General features: G+C 37.1%; 1 protein-coding gene across 2 annotated transcripts in view; it reads left to right on the top strand.

Annotated features, from left to right (window-relative positions):
• Positions 1-21,176, top strand: part of MND1 (meiotic nuclear divisions 1) — a 65,495-nt gene extending 44,319 nt beyond the window's left edge. For both annotated transcript variants that reach the window (XM_040472058.1, XM_040472066.1), the window contains exons 6-8: positions 1,162-1,276; positions 11,990-12,034; positions 20,919-21,176. In XM_040472058.1, the coding sequence (XP_040327992.1) occupies positions 1,162-1,276; positions 11,990-12,034; positions 20,919-21,025 (267 nt within the window). In that variant the 3' untranslated portion in view covers positions 21,026-21,176. The remainder of the gene's footprint in view (positions 1-1,161; positions 1,277-11,989; positions 12,035-20,918) is intronic.
• The last annotated feature ends 1,784 nt before the right edge of the window (positions 21,177-22,960 follow it).

Here is a 22,960-nt window from a genome sequence, read left to right as displayed (position 1 = left end):
ACAGAGCCCAGTGTGGGGCTTGTACTCATGAGATCACGAGTTGAACTTGTGAGATCATGATCTGAGCTAAAACCAAGAGTCAGAAGTTTAACTGACTTAGACACCTAGGTGCCCGTATTGTAATTATTTTTAAATCTCTTCTGAGTTGTACTAATACAGTATACACTGTAATCATTTTTGGCTATTTATATTTAAATTTAAAACATATGCAGTTAAATTCAGTTTTTCAGTAACAATAGCCATATATCATGTACTCACTAGGTACACGGGGCTAAGGTTTCCTGCATTGGAGAGCACAGATCTAGAACATTTCTGTCATTGTAGAGTTCTGTTGGGTTGTGCTGCGTCCGACCATGATGCCCTGTATATACATTCCCTGTACAAATGCTAGCAAAGGAGCTTCTTCACTTTGGAATGAAAGAGAACAGTTAAAGGCAAAAGTCAAAAAATACAGGTACCAAAATATAAACTAGCAAGGGACCTTAAATAAGTCCCATCAGACAGCTTGAACTCTACTTGGTGTTGCTTCAGGCTTATCCTCTCAGTCTGTACCATAACCTTTCACACATATGAATTGAAAACTGTGACACTGTGACTTCTACCTGTTAGTGAGAACTCTGGCGGGAAATTTCAAGTGGTGTTTATCAGATCCTGTTGTATTAAAAGTTTATTCCGGTTTACCTTTAAAGGAAAGTGATAGGAGACCACAAGCAGTAATTCTGTTATTTCTGACCTCTTTAAATATTTTTCAAGGTTGATCATCCTTAAAGGTTGAAAAATTGTCTACCACACTTGTAATGATTATGTTGCTCTAAAATATTACTTCTATATATAGATCGAAGAGGCACTTTTTCCTAACATATGATGACCTAGTCATCTTTAAATTCATACATAATCAGTGACTTCTCATCTGTTTATGAGTGGTCCATTCTATATATAATTCCCATCCACTTAATCAAAATATATGATAGATGTTTGAGATTTCAGAGAAAAATGAGAATTGAGTTTGTCCTTATACTGTGAATATAGGTATGTGTATATATAATGTCCAAAGCCTAGTGCACATTAGTTATGAGAAATAAAATGTTTATAAAATGTATAGCCTTATAACCTATGGCATTTTACTTGTCTTAATTGTACATAAAACTATTTTGAATGCAGGAAGAGCGAACTATGCTAGCAAAAGAGCTTTCTTCACTTCGAGACCAAAGAGAACAGCTAAAGGCAGAAGTAGAAAAATACAGAGAATGTGACCCACAAGTTGTGGAAGAAATACGTAAGTTTATATCATCTCTTGAAGTTTTTTAACTTTACTCATGAAAGAGATTTTATACTTCTAGTTGCCTGGTAGCCATTCTCCATGTATAATGAGAAAATCAAGCCATTAGTAGTATTAATATTGCATTAATATTTCCATTAAAGAGTCTTAACATTAAAGCATTGAACAGTGACAACTTTGAAATTGTAAGCATTTCAAGGGTAATGAAGGTAGATAGGGTAGAAGGATAAAGATATAAACTATAAGCTTAGGAAACTGAGGACTCAGAGAAGGAGTTAAGTTGGCCCCAAGCACAATGACTTGAGAATGAAATCCACCATTATCTTCTAGGAAAGATATTACCAAAAATAGGAGTTTGCAAGTTACAGAAAATCAGTCTGTGCATTGACTTGCCTTTTGAATACACCAATGATGTTTTCCTTTACTTTAAAACCAATCTCCAAAGCTTTATTTTGAATAGTTTTTATATATTTATGTAAAGATAGAAATTTCAATATTTGAGGAAATGAAAGAGTATATTATAAGGGCACTGCATGTAATTGCCTAGGAAAATATGTATAAATTTCTTCACATTTTTCTGTCTTAGCCTGTCTTTTCATTTAGGGAACTTTACCAAGTGAAACTTTTAGACAAAACTAATAGTATGTGATTGAAGGCTTTGAGAGAAATTGAAAATATTTGGTACTTTAAAATTAGCTTGAGGGGCGCCTGGGTGGCGCAGTCGGTTAAGCGTCCGACTTCAGCCAGGTCACGATCTCGCGCTCCGTGAGTTCGAGCCCCGCGTCAGGCTCTGGGCTGATGGCTCAGAGCCTGGAGCCTGTTTCCGATTCTGTGTCTCCCTCTCTCTCTGCCCCTCCCCCCGTTCATGCTCTGTCTCTCTCTGTCCCAAAAATTAATAAACGTTGAAAAAAAATTAAAATTAGCTTGAGGGACACCTGGGTGGCTCAGTCCGTTGAGCATCTGACTCTTGATTTCGACTCAGGTCATGATTCCAGTGTCATGGGATCGAGCCCTGTGTTGGGCTCTATGCTGAGCATGGAGCTTGCTTAAGATTCTTTGTCTTACTTTCTCCCTCTCCCCATCTCCCCCTCCCTCCCCTTGTGTTCCTCTCCCCTACTCATGCTCCCACTTTCTAAATAAATAAATAAATAAATAAATAAATAAATAAATAAATAAATAAATAAAATTAGCTTGAGAGTATTTGATTACAATTAAGCTCTCCTTGATGGTATTCCTTACAACTAAAAAATATTTAAGCAGTTCAGTTAGTGTAATCTAAAGTTAAATTTAATTTTAGAGACAGATCCCTACTTTGCACAACTCCAGGAGGCATTAATCACATGTAGTCCACAGCCTAGATGGTGATATGTATTGGCCCTGGTTCAGCCGATTCCCCAGGATGTTTTTCCCAGAGAAGTGGAGGTAGAAGAGCCCACCCGCCCTCTCCAGCCAGTCATTTTCTGTAAATCAGGCATTTAGAGAGACTTATTAGCTCTTTAATGCTGCCCACAGATGAATTTCATTTATCATCATCCTGCAAAATAAAGTGTAACCAAATCTACAAAATTAATGACTTTTATCCGTTTCAAAGTTTTAACTAATATCAAATGACCCTGCTTGAACACGAGCACCTCAAAGTGGTGCCGTAGGTTACTATGAGGAAGCTAGGCCTGCTCATGATTCGTCTTTAAAAGGAATTATATACTGCTTGTTAGGATGTCCAGTGTGTGTCTTGAGCAGCTTCTCATGAAAGAGAGCTTTGAGAACGGTTTTCTCACCCAGATTGAATGCCTCCAGGTGGTTTGGTTTTAGGATCAACATGTCTGTACCCTGTAGTAGGTCATCATGGGAATTCTGTTTTCACAGTTATCAAATCTGATCCTTCACTTATTACTCTTTCTTGGCTCTGCCTTCCTTCCTGATTTCAGTTTTGTGTAAATCTGGGACTTTTCCCTGAAAGTGCCAATTATTTGCTTACCCATTTCATTCTCTCCTCTCTCAGTGACCTACAACTCATAGCCATGCCCAGTCAAGGCTTCTGCTTTTCTACCTCATGGTCCCCGTTATATTGCCGTTGCTCTTTCCCTGGGCACATGACCTGCCTGACAGCACTTCTGCTTATGACCTGTTTTTACAGTCCTTTCCCTAATTTTAATTACTTCTGTCTACTCCAGAATGACTGAAACTTACTTAGTCTTACAAAACAATACTGATGGTGATCCTGTGCCAGTGGATCATCATGCAGTTCAGGAAATCCACAAGGATAGAGAATTGTGCCAGATCGATTTGTGAATGGGGAAAACTTTTAATTCAGGCATGTAATTTCAGCTGTTGCCATTCCTTGTACCTCTGGATCAAGCAGCAATTTTGGCAATTGCCTCCCCTCTTAGAAAGGCGATGAAATTGATGGAAGAAGTTTCAAGGTATATAAAGGATGATGAATTTTCTGGAAAGTAGAATAGCATGGTCGAGGAGGAAGTTGTAACTAGTTTATGCTGGTTGCCTGAATTCTGTTCTCCATCTTAACCCTTCTCTTTGGTGATTTATTTCCCAACCTAAGGGAAAACATGCCAGTGTGAATGAGTATTATGCAGGCTATGAGGTCTAAGTGAATGAGAAGAAAATGTTTTCTGGTTTACAGTGAGTTAAGAGACTTTACCGTTCTTCATCAACATCAGACCTAGATTATCTTTTCATATTTAATTATGTAGTCACCTAAGATGGATCCCTATTTGGATGCTGTAGAATTTTGTAATGGTGAATCCATTACATGTGTATTAATTTTTGACATTTTTACCTTGTACATTTCTGATCTTTATAGGGTTATGAGAGGATAAGGGTCCTTCCTGGCTTTGTATAATTTTTATTTTACTCCATTAAAAATATCTATCTTTATAAAATGCATTAATTATAGAAAATTACAACATATTTAATAGATAGCAGTTATGTAGGATAATCACATTATTCCATAAATCTATTTTAGATGTAAAGGTACGATATCTTTTTAATATTTTTTAAGGTAAGATATTTTTTTCTATGGAAAGCTACCACACTATAATCAGAAGGGGGAAAAAAAACTATCAAAGCAAGAATTTTAGATTAACTTCAGTTCATACTTTTATAGAGAAATGCCCAATTCCTCTGCTTTTAAAATTCAGAACAGCTAACGAATAAAATTTTACTCAGATGTGGCACTTCCACTAGTAGGCAAGATAGAGTAGTAACAGACTGAATTTATCCTCCCACTTAAAAAACACAAACAAAATACATCAAATAAGTTTTTAAGATACTTGATATCAGACAATAAAGGACAATGCTTCTTAGAGAAAGGAAACAAATTAGGTCTTAAAATTGTGTCAGCTTATTTTATTGAGTTTCTGGGCTGTGGCACAAGGAAGGAGAACCTAGGCAGAGCCCTGTAGATGGAACTGAGAATCAAGGAGACCATTGTGGCTGGAGTTCACAGGACAGCCTACTAGAGAGGAGAAATTACACAGAAAGAGAACCCTGGGAATCTACAGAGGGTTCCCCTCAAGTATTTGGTGCATGCATATGAGGAAACTACCCAAAGCTGGGGAAAGAACAGTTTCAAAGAATTAGAAGGAACAGTATCTAGCACTCACACAGGACCAAGAGTAGTGCCTATTCTCACCAAGCAGACTAGAAAAATTCATAACTCATAGGGCACTGGGTAGAGCACTCAAGGCCATCTTGCCTCACTAGCAAGGACTAATTAGCCCTAGACTGAGCTTTGTCCTCCACGCATCTGACAAATCATAACAATAAATCTTGAAAACATTAGACTATATTGCAAAGTCACTTAAATGCATCCCAGAACAAAGCTGAAGAATATTCACAGGAATACAAACCTGCTCAGCACCCAACAAAATAAAATTAGTGTCTAGCATGTAATGAAAGATTACCAGGCATGCAAAGAAGTGGGAAAACGTGACCCTTAATGAAAAGAATAATCCTTCAATCAAAACTGACCCAGAGCTGATGCAGATAGCAGAATTAGAAGACCATAGCATTAAAAGCTATCACAAATGTATTGTATATGTTCCAAAAGTTAGGTAGAAATACGGCAGATATAGGGGCACCTGGGTGGCTCAGTTGGTTGGGCATCTAACTTTGGCTCAGGTAATGACCTCAAGGTTCGTGGGTTCCGGCCCCACATCAGGCTCTGTGCTGACAGCTCAGAGCCTGGAGCCTGCTTTGGATTCTGTGTCTTCCTCTCTCTTTGCACCTTACACGTTCATGCTCTGTCTCTCTCTCTCTCTCAAAAATAAACATTAGAAAAAAAAAACAAAAAACACGGAAAATATAAAAACTCATGTCAGAGTCCTGGAGTTGAACACCATAATACTTGAAATGAGAAACTGGATTGGATTCATAGCAGATTAAACTTTTCAAAAGAAAGGATTCGTGTATTTGGTTTTTTTTTTTTTAATATACAATTTATTGTCAAATAGGATTCGTGTACTTGAAGGCTAGCTGTAGAGAGTATCCAAAATGAAACTCAGGAAAAATAAATGTTTTGAATGCAAATAGCATCCCTAAAATGTAGGACAACTTCAAGTGACCTAATATATGTGTAATCGAAGTCCCAAAAGGAGTGTATGCTGGGGGCATAGGGTGGTGTGTGTATGTGTATGTGTCCAACCCTGAAAAATACCTGAAGAAATAAATATCAGAAGAAGTAAAGGCTATTTTTTCTCAAATTTGATGTAAATTATAAACCCATAGATTCAAGAAATTTAAACATTTAAGTAGTAAATGGCAGTAATTCCTTATTACTAAATCTAGATAATTGTTTTAGATTTTAATCTCTATTCCTCCAGATGAGATTATTTCCTTTCCCCAGAGAGCTTACTGCTTTTAAAACATGCTTTTTGCTAATGAGAGGTTTCATAGGATATTGACTATCATGTTATTGCATAAAAGATTATACTGGATTAAAGGATTATGAGTTTCACAAGTTGAGTTTAATAAGATTTGGTTCTTAATAGTGTGGCTACAGCACCCATATTACAACCATCAGGGTAATCTCAGTCATAGTTTATTTTGAAAGTTTTTCTGCTGATAATAACTAATTTTTATGTTCATAGAGACCTGGCAGTGTATTATCTTTTACTTATTTCTCAGTAATTCTTGCAGGAACAATTAAATTTCGGGGTGCCTGGGTGGCGCAGTCGGTTAAGCGTCCGACTTCAGCCAGGTCACGATCTCGCGGTCCGTGAGTTCGAGCCCCGCGTCAGGCTCTGGGCTGATGGCTCGGAGCCTGGAGCCTGTTTCCGATTCTGTGTCTCCCTCTCTCTCTGCCCCTCCCCCGTTCATGCTCTGTCTCTCTTTGTCCCAAAAATAAATAAACGTTGAAAAAAAAAAATTAAAAAAAATAAATAAATTTCATCATGTTAGCTGATTATTGGTATCTACATTAATTATTAGCAAGTTTAGTTACAGATATCTAAGAAGTGAGAAGTGAAAGTAATAATGTATGAAACATGAAATTTAATTTTAGCTACTCTGACCATTACTGAAGTGAGAACAGATAAAATAAGTTGTAGTAAACATTGAATTCCTAAAAAAATACTTAAAAGTAGATCTTAGAAGTACTTAAGAAATATTTTTGGAAATGCCAGGATGACAGTGAAAATGATGGAGTAAGGACCTCTGAAAATTTATCCTTCCAGGAAAGCTGGCAAAAATTGTCACAACTTTTCCAGAATTCTGGAAAAGAACCAAAGATTTGCCTATTCAAGAAAAATGGCTGAATATCAGCAAGAATAATAAGTTTTATGGTATTTTAACTTGCTCTATTCTTATCCCCTTCTCTATAGCTCAGCAATAATCTTGAAAACTAAGAGCCCTGCATTCCTGGTATCAGAGGGAGTAAATTGGAGCTGGAGCTCTTTAAGACCTTCATTTTCCCAAGTTGTCACTATTTGACATCTTTGATGGTTCTCTGAAAGCACCAATAGGAAGAATTATCTTTATTTGATCTGGCTTGTAGTATGCCCAGTACTAACAGCCACTTCTTGGGGAGCAGTTGTCTAAAACAATTATAGACAAGAGTTTTGACCCCATAGCTGTTTGAACTGATGAATACCAGTTAAGGCAAACAGCAGACTAATCAAAGAGCTTACAAGGAGAGGTTGAAAGACATGTTATAGGTGTCTTGAAAAGCACCAGATTTTGGAAATCTGGAAGGCCATATGCATAGGGCTGTGCACATTCCCAGGAAAGTCCCACCTCTAGCAGACCTTGGCACTCAGGGCATATAGGAACTGAAAGCTAAGACAGGGTTGTAAATTGCCTAGCTGAGTGTTGAAACCTGCCCCAACACACACAGAGAGCCACTCAGCAAAGACCTGGAGTTTTAGTCCAGGTGTTTAAGGAAATCTCTGTTCAAATATTAACTGCCTAGTAAGCGAACTAGACACTTCAGTGGCCTCACATAATAAAGAATACAGAGTTTACAGAATTTGTTCAGACAAATCGCTATACAAACAATAACAACAAGTACCAAAACAACAACCCTGGGAAGGGAGGAAGTATCTTATTTCTAGAGTGGCCACATTATGTTTTTTAAAATGTCCCAATTTTCAACAAGAAAAAAATTGCAAGATCTACAAAGAAAGTATGGTTTATGCACAGAAACATACATGATGTTGGATTGCTAGACACAGACTTTTAGTCAGCTATTTTAAATATGTTAAAAGAGCTAAAGAAAAACATGCCTAGAGAACTAAAGAAAAGTCTGAGGATGATATCTCACCAAATAGAGAATATCAGCAAAGAGGTAGAAATTATTAAAAAGGAACCAAATGAAATGCTGGAGTTGAAAACTATAATAACTGAAACGAAAACTTCACTTGGGATTGATTAATAGCCAAATTGAACAGGCAAAAGAAAGAATCAGTGACTTGGAGATAGTTCAGTTGAGATCATTCAGTCTGAGGAACAGAAAGAAAAAAGAATGAAGAAACATCATTGGAGTCTCAAGAGACCTGTGTCATGGCGTCACGAGTGCCAACATATATAATGGAAGTCCCAGAAGGAGAGGATGAGAGAATGGGGCTCAAAGAATATTTTAAAAAGTAAAAGCTGAAAACTTCTCAAATTTGATGAAAAACATTAACCTATACATCAAAAAAACAAACTCCAACTTAGGGCAGCGTCCCAAAAAAATGCACATATAGACTCATCATACTCAAATTGTCAAATGGTAGAGAATCTTGAAAGCAACAAAGAGGAGGTGATTCATCATATACAACTTCAATCAGATTAACAACTTGTTTCTTATTAGAAAGCATAGAGGCCAAAGACATTGTGATGACATATTCAAAATGATTAAGGGGGGAAATAACCGTCAACCAAGAATTCTATATCCAGAAATATTTTCCTTCAAAAATGAAGGAAAAGTAAGGTAAACAGGTAAACAACAACTGAGAGAGTTTATTGTTAGCAGACCTGCCCTAAAAAATATGGAAGTCTTTCTCATTGAATTGAAAGGACACTGCATAGTGACATGAAGAAACACTGGTAAAGTTTACTTCATAGGTAAATATAGAAAAGAGTATATATCTATTTTTGTTTGTATCTCCTTATGGTTCTTCTATTTTATTTAAAAAACAGCTGCATACACAAAAATGGTAATCCTCTTTTGTTGGGCAAAAAATATATAATGTAATTTGTGACAAAAACAACATGATTGTCTTAATACACAAAAAAATATTTGACAAAATCCAGCACCCTTTCATGATACACTCAACAGACTAGGAATAGAAGTGAACTTCCTCAATTTAAAAAGGGCATCTACAACAAATCTACAGCAAACATTCTATTGAATAGTGACAGGCTGCATGCTTTCCCCAAGGATGACCTTTTTCACCCCTTCTTTCAACGTTGTACTGAAAGTTCAAGACAGCCCAATTAGGCAAAAAAGAGAAAAGTATCCATGTTGAGTAGTGAGTGAGGTCAGCAGGCTATAGGATACAAAAAGTCAATATACAAAAATCACATGTATCTTATATACTAACGAACTATCTGAAAATAAAATTTTAAAAGTTCATTTACAATAGCACCCAAATGAATGAAATACTTAGGAATAGAATTAGTCAAGGAAGTGTAATATTTGTCCTGAAAAGTACAAAACATTGAATGAAACTAAAGACCTATATAAATAGACATTCTGTGTTTATAGAAAGACTTAACATTGTTAAGATGGAAATACTCCTCAAATTGTTCTGTAGATGTAATGTAAAACCTATCAAAATACTAACCACTTTTTTGTAGAAATTAGTAAGTTGATCGTAAAATTCATATGAAAATATAGGAGACCCAGAATAGCCAAAACAATCTTGAAAGAGAACAACAAAGTTGAAAGACTCAAATTTCCCAACTTCGAAACTTCTTACAAAGCTACAATAATCAAGAGAGTGTGGTGCTATTGTAAGAATAGACACGCAGGAACACTTGGCTGGCTCAGTCAGTAGAGCATGCTACTCTTGATCTTGGAGTTGTGAGATTGAGCCCCACATTGGGTTTAGATTACTTGGGCGGGGGGGAAGACATACTGGTTAATGAGAGGTTAATAGAATTGAGAGTCCAGAAGTTAACCCAACTGATGTTTAATTTTTTTTTTTTTTTTTTTTTTTACTGTTTATTTCTTTTTGAAACAGACAGCATGAGCAGGGGAGGGGCAGAAAGAGAGGGAGACAGAATCTGAAGCAGGCTCCAGGCTCTGAGCTGTCAGCACAGAGCCGCATGTGGCGCTGGAACTCACCAACTGCGAGATCATGATCTGAGGCGAAGTCGGACGCTTAACTGACTGAGCCACCCAGGTGCCCCTAAACCCAACTGATTTTTAACAAGGATGCCAAGACCATTCAGTCAGGAAAGAATAGTGTTTTCAACTAATGGTGCTAGGCACAACTGGTTATCTACATGTAAATGAATCAACCTGGACTCCCATCTCAGACCATATACAAAAACTAACAGATCAAAGACCTAAATGTAAGAAACTATAAAACTCTTAGTAGCAAACATAAGTGTGTATTTCTGTATTCTTGGATTAGGCAGCAGTTTCTTGGACAGGACACCAAAGCTCAAACAACCAAATTAAAAATAGATCAATTTGACTTCATCAAAATTAACAACTTTTGTGTATCAAAATACCTTAACAAGAAAGCTAAAAGAGGGACCCCTGGATGGCTCATTTGGTTAAGCATCTGACTCTTGATTTTGGCTCAGGTCATGATTCCAGAGTTGTGGGATCCAGCCCCACCTCGGGCTCTGCACTGGGTATGGAGTCTGCTTAAGATTCTTTTTCCCCCCTCTGTCTTTCCCCCAAATGTGCTTTCTCTCTCTCTCTCTCTCTAAAAAATGAAAATGAAAATTTAAAAAAAGGTGAAAAGAAAATCTACAGAAATATTTACAAATCTTGTATCTGACAAGTGTCCAATATCCAAAATGTATATATACATTTTTTTTAAAAATTGCAACTGAACAATTAAAAAAAACAAATTAGGAATGGGCAAAGGATTCATTTTTTCAAGGAAAATATACAAATGGTCAATAAGCATTTAAAAAGGTTCTCAACATCATTCATTATTAGGGAAATGCAAATCAAAACCAAAATGAGATACTACTTCACCATGCTTTGGATGGCTATAATAAAAAAAATGGACACTGAGTGTTATATGTAAGTAATGAATCACTAAATTCTACTCCTGAAACTAATATTACACTATTTATATTAACTAACTAAAAATCTAAATAAAAACTTGAAACATAAAACAAAAACTGGAAAATAATGATGGTTTTACTACCCTGTGAATATTCTAAAACCTACTGAATTATACGCTTTAATATGGTGAGTTCTGTAGTATAAAAATTATTTTTCAATAAATAAATGTCATAATAAATAATATTTATGCTCAGTTGATCATGGAACTGTTACGTGCTGTGTAGATTAACTTGAAAGACATAGATACAGATACATTTAATAGCAAGATGTATAAATATAAATTAAATATTTCCTCCTATGCAGCTACTGTATGACTGTTAAATTTTTTTAAGGTCAGGTTTATTGTGATCTAATATATATATAATCTAAAATTCTTGTTAAACACAGTATTTTATCCTCTTGATGCTGTAAACTGAGAAATACATCTCACTTATGTTATCTTTAAAGGAACAAGTATAATAATAATGGACATTTATGAAAAGGAAATTGTTTACAGTCATGACTCAGTGATTTTTTTTTTAATTTTTTTTTCAACGTTTATTTATTTTTGCGACAGAGAGAGACAGAGCATGAACGGGGGAGAGGCAGAGAGAGAGGGAGACACAGAATCGGAAACAGGCTCCAGGCTCTGAGCCATCAGCCCAGAGCCCGACGCGGGGCTCAAACTCCCGGACCACGAGATCGTGACCTGGCTGAAGTCGGACGCTTAACCGACTGTGCCACCCAGGCGCCCCATGACTCAGTGATTCAAACTAATTGTTTACAGTCATGGTTATTCATGACTAATATAATTGCAGCTATCTAAAATTTCTTTGGGGAGTTGAGCAGATTTGTGGGATATGATATGTCACAATTTGAGCTTTTACATAGAGTTTTATTTGTATAAACTTTTATTCATGTAAAAAATGAATCTGTAAGTAGATGAAGATGATGATTCATATATATATACTTTTTTTCAGGTCAAGCAAATCAAGTAGCCAAAGAAGCCGCTAACAGATGGACTGGTATGTATTATGGCACCGATAAGCTATAGTTAAACTTTCTCCACACTTACTATGATGACATGCAGAAGCAATTGTGCCTAGTTCTGTTCAAGAAGAGACATTTTCAGAACTGTATGTATTGTTTTTATATATTCAATCATTTTGTTTTCTTAAGGTTATTTTTTTTAATCTTATGAATCATTTTCTAACGTACAACATATTTTTGTAAAACCAATGATTGCTTGGAGTTTAACTTTTGTGTAATTTTTCCTAGATAAGCCATTTGGGCTAATCATTTAACCTTCCTTATATTAATGCAAGATACTCTAAGAGTTTCATGGAATCTGAAAGATTTGTCTTCTTGCTAATGATAATAATAGCTAACATTTGTTGAGGGCTGACTATAAGCCAGGCATTGTAAAGAGTATCTGTGGTGCATTCTCATTTTCTCTCTGCAACAATCTTGTGAGGTAAATAGGATTATCATTCCTAATTTTAGAGATGGAACCGAAGCCCACAGTGACACAGATGCTAGGCAGTGGAACAGGAATTAGAATACAACTTTTCTGATTCCAGAATCCGAGCTCTTAACCCACTACATGATACTATCTTCTCTGTATACCTGCTTTCATATAAATGCCTCATTAACCCATTTGCCAACGGATGTATCCTCTGGTCTACACTAGAGACGTTCTAAGAAATGGGAATTAATAAGGCATTTCTCTATGTCTTAAAGTTTAGAAGAAAGTTCATAAATAATGATTGTTGTCATTTATATACAGGTATGATTAGTATTGTTAAAACCTGTCTACAAATTAACACTGAAGTTTTTCCAGTATTATAATGTAATGATAATTGAATTTTACCATCCTGTTATAAGAGTCTATAATGCCTTCACATGTACTACTCATGCTTATTCTGTTTCTGTGGGAGAGTATGGGTAAGATTGTATTGATGCAGAGATCCAGAAAATTTAAAGTGACTGCTTTGAGGGGCGCCTGGGTGGCGCAGTCGGTTAAGCGTCCGACTTCAGCCAGGTCACGATCTCGCGGTCCGTGAGTTCGAGCCCCGCATCAGGCTCTGGGCTGATGGCTCAGAGGCTGGAGCCTGTTTCCGATTCTGTGTCTCCCTCTCTCTCTGCCTCTCCCCCGTTCATGCTCTATCTCTCTCTGTCCCAAAAATAAACGTTGAAAAAAAAATTTTTTTTTAAAAATAAATAAAGTGACTGCTTTGAGTCAAAGGTGATTAGTCACTGGGTGTACAAAGATTTGCACGAGGTTTCCTGACTCCATGTCTAGGCCTCTGTATGTCACAAAATGTTTCAGAATCACTTCCTGGGTAGCTCAGTCGGTTAAGTGTCCGACTTTGGCTTGGGTCATAATCTACCTGTTCGCGAGTTGGAGCCCTGCATCAGGCCCTGTGCTAACAGCTCAGAGCCTGGAGCCTGCTTTGGATTCTGTGTCTCCTCTCTCTTGGTCCCTCTCTTGTGTGCGTGCGTGCATGCTCTCTCCCTCTCTCTCTCTCAAAAATAAATAAACATAAAATTTCTTAATAATAATAAAAAAAAGAATCACTCTTCCTAGGGGTGTCTGGGTGACTTAGTCGGTTAAGCATCTGCCTTCAGCTCAGGTCATGATCTCACGGTTCGTGGGTTCAGGCCCCGCGTTGGGCTCTCTGCTGTCAGCGCAGGGCCCACTTGAGATCCTTTGTCTCTCTCTCTCTGCCCATTCCCTGCTTGCACTCTCCCTCTCTCTCAAAAAATAAATAAATATTTAAAAAAAATTTTTTTAAAGCACTCTTCCTTGTCTATTTTAGAATTAAGTAGATTGATAAAATCAGTGCAATTGGCTCCTATAAAATTGCAATCTTATTTATTACAAAAGTAATACATTTCATAAATAATGTAATGCTTAAGTGATAAGGAAAGAAGAGGGTAAAAACAGCAAGCTCCCATTAAAGAAAAGAGAAGAATGAAATGTATGTCCAATAAGTATAAATAAATAATAAATACAGTGATATCATATGGATTTGAGAAATACAAAATTTTGAGTGAGAAAAAAAGGCAAGTGGATTAAAAATAAGACAAGAGTCACAAAGTGATTTCTCCCAATAGTTCTCAGCAAAACAGCTCAGTAAGCAGCAGGAACATGCAGCCTGTGTGCATGGTGGGAAGAACTTGACTTTTGCAAGGAATCCAGATTGTGTTCCTTATTTTTGCTGTATGACTTATTGAACTTCTCTGAACCTGCTTCTTCATTGTAGATTATATGTACTTTACATTTTTTTTTTTTTAACATTTATTTATTTTTGAGACAGAGAGAGCATGAACAGGGGAGGGTCAGAGAAAGAGGGAGACACAGAATCCGAAACAGGCTCCAGGCTCTGAGCTGTCAGCACAGAGCCCGACGCGGGGCTCGAACCCACGGACCGCGAGATCATGACCTGAGCTGAAGTCGGATGCTTAACCGACTGAGCCACCCAGGTGCTCCTGTACTTTACATTTTGAGAGGATTAAATAAAAACAGTTTGTAAGCCCTTTAACACAACATTAGACATAGAGATGAACAAATACTCCCCTTTTCCCATTCTCTTAAAAAATGCTTTTATTTTCCACTTGGTCATAAACTTCCAGTTATGATGAAAAAAAGGAACAATTTGAACAACTTCTTTTTCCCCTAACGTTATTAGCTTAGAAAGAACCTGAAACTTTTTTTTAATGTTTGTTTATTTTTGAGAGAGACAGAGACAGAGTGCGAACAGGGGAGGAGCAGAGAGAGAGGGGACACAGAATCTGAAGCAGGCTCCAGGCTCTGAGCTGTCAGCACAGAGCTGGACATGGGGCTTGAGCTCACAAACTATGAGATCAAGACCTGAGCCGAAGGCGGATGCTTTAGGAAGGTGGAGGCAGATGCTTAACCGACTGAAACACCCAGATACCCGAACCTAAAACTTTTAAAATCATATAGGAAGGAAGATATTTTTAGCACAGCAGAAACAGCTGTTAGGAACCATGTTTCCATTTGAAGTTACAATTTGCTCCTTCCAACAGAAAAGTGTTATGGTAAGAATATGGAGTTAAAACAAATTGCACCTCAGAAAATCAACCTGTCTTCAAAACAAGCAAAAAGAAAACATCTTTAATACTTGTAACCAGAGATTATCCTGTAATTATTAGTTAAGGTTTGGTTTTCTTTTTACCTAAAAAGGTCCTTAAAATGTATCTAGAATAGAGGATGTTTACTGTTCAGTAATTTAGTATTTCAGTTTTATAAAATGAGAGATTACTTTAGGATATAAATGTAATAGAAATATCACATCTAAATGATTTATGGCATTAAATATACTTTCAATGTGATTTAACAAATTTTATAAAACTTTCATAATTAACATACTGAAGTTATGACTGTGTGTGAGAGGCATCTTAGTGAATGGTGGGGGGGATAGATGTTGTGAGATCATAAACAGACTCATGCATGCTATTGCCATCCTGTTTCTATATATATACTGGGTATACCACCATAGAAATTAACAGAAATTCTGCTAGTCTTGGGCCTCTTTCTTTAAGACACACATACACATACCTATTTTTTTTAATCCATTTATAAAAATTTCTACATAACAGGAAAACTATTTGATGGGAAATCAATTGTCAAGATTTTAGGTGACATTGTCTTGAAGGTAGACATCCAGCAGCCCAAGATATGTTCTTCATCAGTCTTTTTGAATTGGTCCATCAAGCATTGTGGCTGGGCTTTTATATGTTCTTTTGCTTGTTTTAATCTTTGGAGGTTTAATTGCTTCTTTGCCTTTTGGCTAAGATCAAGTGTAATCTTTGGAAGTTTATAATAAAATGGTTTCTTGCTCTCATGCGAACCCACACCTCCTTCGTACAAAGCCTGTAGTCTTACTGTGGTGAGTTCTGTCTTTCTGTCCTGATCCAGGTTTGAAGTTGCAGTGTTGCATCTGTTCTCTCATTTCCTGGAAATCTTTCTGTGCTTTTGGAGCCTGTTCTGGGTGCTGTGCACATAATACTTGATCTTTTCTCTTTAACATACATAACACTTTGGGATTATTTAGTAATAAATTGATTTTTCTCTCTCTAATCTTGTGTCAGCTTGAAGGCATAGGCTCTTTACATTATCAAGTACCTGTAATACACTTAATCCCTGTTTTATGTAGCAGTGGGTCCTATATAAGTATTTGACTGTGATTGACAAGAATGGATGGTGATGCAGACACTAGTAAAACTAAACATCATTCTGGAGTGCCTCATGTTATCAGAAGTCTCTCTTAGGTCCTCATGAAAACTAAAGATTAGTTTTAAATTGTTACATAAAGATTCATTTTTTAATTTCTGTTGTTATTCCATTATACTTTAATTGAAAGAATTGGGGATATTTCATTAATGTTATTCTATTTGATGTAGTAGTATTCACTTAGAAACAAACTTCATTCCAAACATTTAGTTATCATTATTTGATACTTGGAATTAAACTTCCTAAAACAGTATTTTTAAAGGTGATCAAACTGCATGTATTAATTTATTAAGGGTAACATAAAATATAGTCATACCTGACAGATATTGCAGGTTCGGTTCCAGAACACTGCAATAAAGTGAATAGTATAACAAAGTAAGTCAAATGAATTTTTTTCCCCACTACATATAAAAGTTACGTGTATTAAGTGTGCAATGGCATTATGTCTAAAAAAAACAATGTACTTACCTTACTTTAAAAATACTTTATTGCTGAGGCGCCTGGCTGGCTTAGTCAGGTAAGCATATGACTCTTAGTTTTGGCTCAGGTCTTGATCTTGCGGTTGCATGAGTTCAGGCCGCGCATCAGGCTCTGTGCTGGTGACCTGGAGCCTGCCTGGGATTCTCTCTCTCTCCCTCTCTCTACCCCTTCCCCACTCACACAGTCTCTCTCTCAAATAAAATAAAATAAAACTTAAAAAAAATTTTATTGCTAAGAAATGCTAACTATCATCTGAGCTTTCAGCGAGTTGTAATCTTTGCTGGTGGAGGGGCTTGCTTCCATGCTGATGGCCGCTGACCGATCAGGGCGGCAACTGCTGGAGGTCAGGGTGGCTGCAGCACTTTCTTAAAATAAGATAACAATGAAGTTTGCCACATTGATTGACTCTTCCTTTCATGAATTATTTCCCTATAGCATGTGATGCTGTTTGCTAGCATTTTATCCACAATAGAACTTCTTTCAAAATTGGAGTCCCGTCTCTCAAACCCTGCTGCTGCTTTATCAGTTAAGTTTGTGTAACATTCTAAATCCTTTATTGGTCATTTCAACAATCTTCACGGCACTTTCTCCAGTAATAGATTCCATCTCAAGAGATCGCATTCTTTGCTCATTCATGAGAAGTAATTCCTCATCTGTTGAAGTTTCATCATGAGACCGCAGCAATTTAGTCACATCTTCAGGCTCCACCTCAACTTCTAGTTTTCTCCCTATTCCTACCACATCTGTAGCTACTTCCTCCCCTGAAGTCTTGAACCTCTCAAAGTCATCCTTGAGAGTTGGAACCAACTTTTTCCAAACTTTTGTTAATGTTGATATTTTGACTTTTTTCCTTGCATCATGGATGTTCTTAATGGCATCTAGAATGGTGAATCCTTTCCAGAGGTTTTTAATTTACTTTGTTCAGATTCATCGGAGGAATGACTGTCTATGGCAGCTATAGCCTTCTGCAGTGTATTTCTTTTTTTTTTTTTTTTTTTTAATTTTTTTTTTCAACATTTATTTATTTTTGGGACAGAGAGAGACAGAGCATGAACGGGGGAGGGGCAGAGAGAGAGGGAGACACAGAATCCGAAACAGGCTCCAGGCTCTGAGCTGTCAGCCCAGAGCCCGACGTGGGGCTCTAACTCACGGACCGCGAGATCGTGACCTGGCTGAAGTCGGACGCTTAACCGACTGCGCCACCCAGGCGCCCCCTGCAGTGTATTTCTTAAAAAAGAAGACTTGAAAGTCAAAACTACTCCTTGATCCATTGGCCACATAATGGATGTCGTGTTAGCAGGTATGAAAACAACATTAATCTCCTACATCTCCATCAGAGTTCTTGGGTGACCAGGTGTGTTACCAGTGAGCAGTAATATTTTGAAAGGAATCCTTTGTTCTGTGCAGTAGGTCTCAAAAGTGGGCTTAAAATATTCAGCAAACCATGTGGTAAACAGATGTGCTGCTGTCACCCAGACTTTCTTTCATTTATAGAGCACAGGCAGCGTAGATTTAACCGAGTTCTTAAGGGCCCTAGGATTAGGGGAATGGTAAATGAGCACAGACTTCAGCTTAAAGTCACCAGCTGCATTTGCCCCCAGCAAGAGAGTCATCCTGTTCTTTGAAGCTTTGAACCCAGGCACTGACTTCTCCTCTCTAGCTACGGAAGTCCCAGATGGCATCTTCTTTCAGTAGAAGGCTGTTTGGTCTACATTGAAGGTGTAGCCACCTTCATGAATTATCTTAGCTGGATCTCCTGGGTAACTTGCTGCAGCTTCTGTATCAACACTTGCTGCTTCCTCTTGCACTTTCATGTGATGGAGATGGCTTCTTTCCTTAAGCCTCATGAACCAACCTCTGCTACCTTCAAACTCTTGCTGCAGCTTCCTCACCTCTCTCAGCCTTCACAGGAATGAGGAGAGTTAGGGCCTTGCTCTGGATTAGGCTCTGGCTTAGAGGGAATGTTGTGGCTTTTTTTGACCTTCTGTCCAGACCACTCACACTTTCTCCACATCAGCAATGAAGCTGTTTCACTTTCTTAATCATTTGTGTGTTCATCAGAGTAGCAGTTGTAATTTCTTTCAAGAACTCTTTCTTTGCACTCATGACTTGGCTGTCTGGCACAAGGGGCTGAGTTTTCAGCCTGTTTTTGGCTTTTGACACACCTTCCTCATGAAACTTAATCATTTCTAGCTTTTGATTTAAAATGAGGGATGTGCAACCCTTCCTTTCACTTGAACACTTAGATGACATTGTAGGGTTTATTCATTGGCCTAATTTCAGTAATGTATGTCAGAAAAATAGGGAAGTCTGAAGAGAGGAGAGAGATGGGGGAACAGCCAGTTGGTGGGACCATCAGAACATACAAAATATTTAATTTCGCTGTCTCATATGGGTACAGTTTGTGGCACCCCAAAGCAATTACAATAGTAACATCAAAGATCACTGCTCACAGATCACCATAACAAATATAATAATACTAATGAAAAAGTTTCAAGTATCTGAAAATTAGCCAAAATGTGACATAATAAATATCTGAAGTGAGCAAATGCTGTTGGAAGAATGGTGCTCATAGACTTGCTAACATACAGTTGCCACACACCTTCAGTATGTAAAAAATGCACTGTCTGCAAAGTACAATAAAATGAGGTGTGCCTGTGCTCCAGGCTGGGTGGCTTAAACAAATGAAATTTATTTTGTCACACTTGTGGAGGCTGGAAGGCCAAAATCAAGGTGTTAGCTGGTTTGATTTCTTCTGAGGTGTCTTTGGCTTACGTAGGTGGCCATCTTCCTGTGTCTTCACATGGTCTTTGCTGTGCATACTCATGATATCATTGTATCTACATTTCCTTTTCTCATCAGGACACCGAGCAGATTGGATTAGGGCCCACCTTAACAAGCTCATTTTAACTTAATCATCTCTTTGAAGACCCAGGTTCTATTCTTAGGTACTGGATTCTAGGACTACAATTAATTTGAATATGAATTTGGAGGAGGTGACACAATTCAGCCTGTGACACTCCAGAGGAACCTCTTCTAACCCTTCACTATCCCTATCAATACAGCACTTAACATTTTGTGAAATATTCTGAACCAGAAAACTTCGCACCATCATTTCTCTATAAAACATGTTCATTGTAAAGGTGGTGTGTATACGTTAGAGAAAATGTGTGAAAAAAACACACAGAAACCTCACTGTCACCCCGTTCTCCAAGTGCAGGCACTGTGAGCCTGTTGGTGTTACCCTGCTTCCCTCACTGCCTGAGCGGAGATGCCCTTCCAAGAGTTTAGATATTTAGATTGCTTTTATGTTTTCTTTTATTACACTGCTGTAAAGATTGGGGCGCCTGGGTGGCTCAGTCGGTTAAGCGTCCGACTTCAGCTCAGGTCATGATCTTACAGTCTGTGAGTTCAAGCCCCACGTTGGGCTCTGTGCTGACAGCTCAGAGAGTGGAGCCTGCTTCAGATTCTGTGTCTCCCTCTCTCTCTGCCCCTTCCCCACTCACGCTCTGTCTCTCTCTGTCTCAGAAATAAATAAAAACATTTAAAAAAAAAAAAGATTAACTCTAAATCTTTGTACACAATTTATTTTGTTTCCTTGGGATAAATTCTTTTAAGTAAATATAACACTTTTTTTCTAGCGGCAAAATGCATTTAAATCCCACCTAGAGGACAATAAGGCTACATCTATTCCTACCTTCGTCTAAAAATAGGCAAACTACCTTCTGTTCTCTTCACCCATTCTCCCTCACACTGGACTGATTATCTGGAAATCATTATTATTTGTGGGGAAGGGGAAAAGGTCTGGAGAGAATGTGTACCCTCTGGGAACAGGAGTAACTGTAATTCCCTAGGTAACAGAGTCCCAGCCTGTGCTGTGGAAATGTGGAAGAGACACCATTGTTAGCCTTTCCCTGTTTTTGGATTATTCTTAATGCAGGTAGTCTTTTTGCTGGCAGCTAACTTGCTGAATGTTTAAATATGCGATTTGGTTACTTAAAATACTAATTATTTTCTTCTGAAATTAATTGCCATGACTTTTGAAAATACAGCAAAATTCTTATGTTGATACTTCTGAAAGTAATAGAAGTAACAGAATATAGTTATACTTGAAATGTTTTATGATTGTGTTTTCAATTCTTAAAAGTATTTCTCAATTTTCTTTATAGATAATATATTTGCAATAAAATCTTGGGCGAAAAGAAAATTTGGTTTGGAAGAAAATAAAATTGATAAAAATTTTGGAATTCCAGAAGACTTTGACTACATAGACTAAAATGTTCGATGTTGGGAAAGGATCTGTGTACTTGTGAATATGTGATTTTTAAAAATATTATCCAACTAAATGTACTGAATTGCCATTTACCTATAACTGTGTTGTGTTGATCATTTTGTTAATTTTAAATAAAGTATAATGTGGAGATGTTTTTCACTCTTTTTGATCTATCAAAAGCACAATTATAACCATATTCCCAAGTGGTCATCAAAGTAGGTTTGTGCAAACAAAATCATCCACTTAAGTTGGGTTTACAGATGATTTTTTAGAGATCAAATACATCATGACTTGACAGCATTTTTTAAGTTCATTCAAATATTAAATATTGACAACTAAGGGTACCTTTGAAGGTTCTACCACCGACATACATGGACACATTAATGCTTGGAAATAACCTTTAAAACTTTAATGCGTGGTTTACTATTTTTCATTACTTGGTGGAAAATGCATGTGATTGATTTTCAGTGTGAGTCTCAGTATACTGCATCATATTTGCAAATTTCCTATAGAATAAAATGCAGAATGTTGGTATATTCAAGTTTAGAGTTAGGTAGTAATTCCTCAGTCCTGAAAACTACTTTCTTTTGACTTTTTGATGTCCTTTTACTGTAAAGGACAAACACCTGGCCCTTTGTCCTGATTAATGCACTTTTTAATTGGATGATATAGTAGTATTAGTATGGCACACATCACCCAACTGGCATTCAGAGATTTTTGTTTTTCAACTACCTAAAAAAGAGTAAATTAAAAATAATGTCTGTCCTTTGTATATAATTTTTTTCCAATTCCGCTTGGGTATTTAAAGTATTTGTAGCACTCCAAGAAAAACTTACAGAAAAAAACAAAACTAATGTGTGCAATGCACTTTACACACATGCCTTAATTTTTTTTCATACTAATTTTGATGTTCTTTGAAGTAACTCGAATGAGATACTCCATATATCCAAAATGACCCAAATAGCATCCGAACCATTTGTTGGTGAATCTGGCCTTTGTATTGCATAGAGTTACTCTGGGCCTTCTTAATTACTTCCTGGAGGTGGGCGGGAGCAAATTGGTCTATCTTTGTTCTCAAGGCTACTTTTATGTTGCCTTTGGGCAACAGCTCTTTTCACAGAAGAAAGTATTTGATATAAGAGACAAAGGACAAAAAATAAAAATAACCCATCATAAGTCTTTCCCCAAAACACTAATTGTGGAAATTCCAAAATTACTCACCGTTTGCTATTTATTAGAAAATATAATTCTTTGTTTAAAGAGAAGGGATGTATGTTCAAAAAGGACGGCATTTCTAGTGATCCCTAAAAGATTTTATTTTATAAATATTTAGGCACATTTTTGGAGGCACTTTAAAAATTGAAGTATAATTAACGTACATTATATTAGTTTCAGGTGTATAATATAATGAGTGGACATTTGTATACTTTGCAAAATGATCACCATAGTATATCTAGTTACCATCTGTCACCATATAAAATTACACAATTTTTTTTCTTGTGATGAGAACTTTTAAGATTTACTCTTAGCAACTTTCACATTTGCAATACATTATTGACTATAGTCACCATGCTGTACATTACATCTCTCTGACTTATTTTCTAAATGTTTGTTTATTTTGAGAGGGAGTGCAAGTGGGGAAGGGGCAGCAAGAGAGGGAGGGTGAGAGAAAGAGAATCCCAAGTAGGCTCTATGCTGTCAGTGTGGAACCAGATGTGGGGCTGGAACCCACGAGCCATGACCTCAGCGGAAACCAAGAGTCAGCCTCTTGAACGACTGAGCCACCCCAGTGCTCTATTTATTTTTGTAACTGGAAGTTTGTACCCCTTGATCCTCCTCCCACATTTCACCACCCACACACACACTCCCCTCTGGCAACCACCAATGTATTCTCTTTATGAGTTTAGTTTTGTTCTGTTTGCTTGTTTTATTTTTTAG

The sequence above is a fragment of the Herpailurus yagouaroundi genome, unplaced genomic scaffold (genome assembly GCF_014898765.1).
Source record: "Herpailurus yagouaroundi ecotype Mexico unplaced genomic scaffold, PumYag 28, whole genome shotgun sequence".
Classification (NCBI taxonomy): domain Eukaryota; kingdom Metazoa; phylum Chordata; class Mammalia; order Carnivora; family Felidae; genus Herpailurus; species Herpailurus yagouaroundi.
Note: the sequence above shows the minus strand (reverse complement) of the source record. Positions and strands in the feature narration are given on the sequence as shown.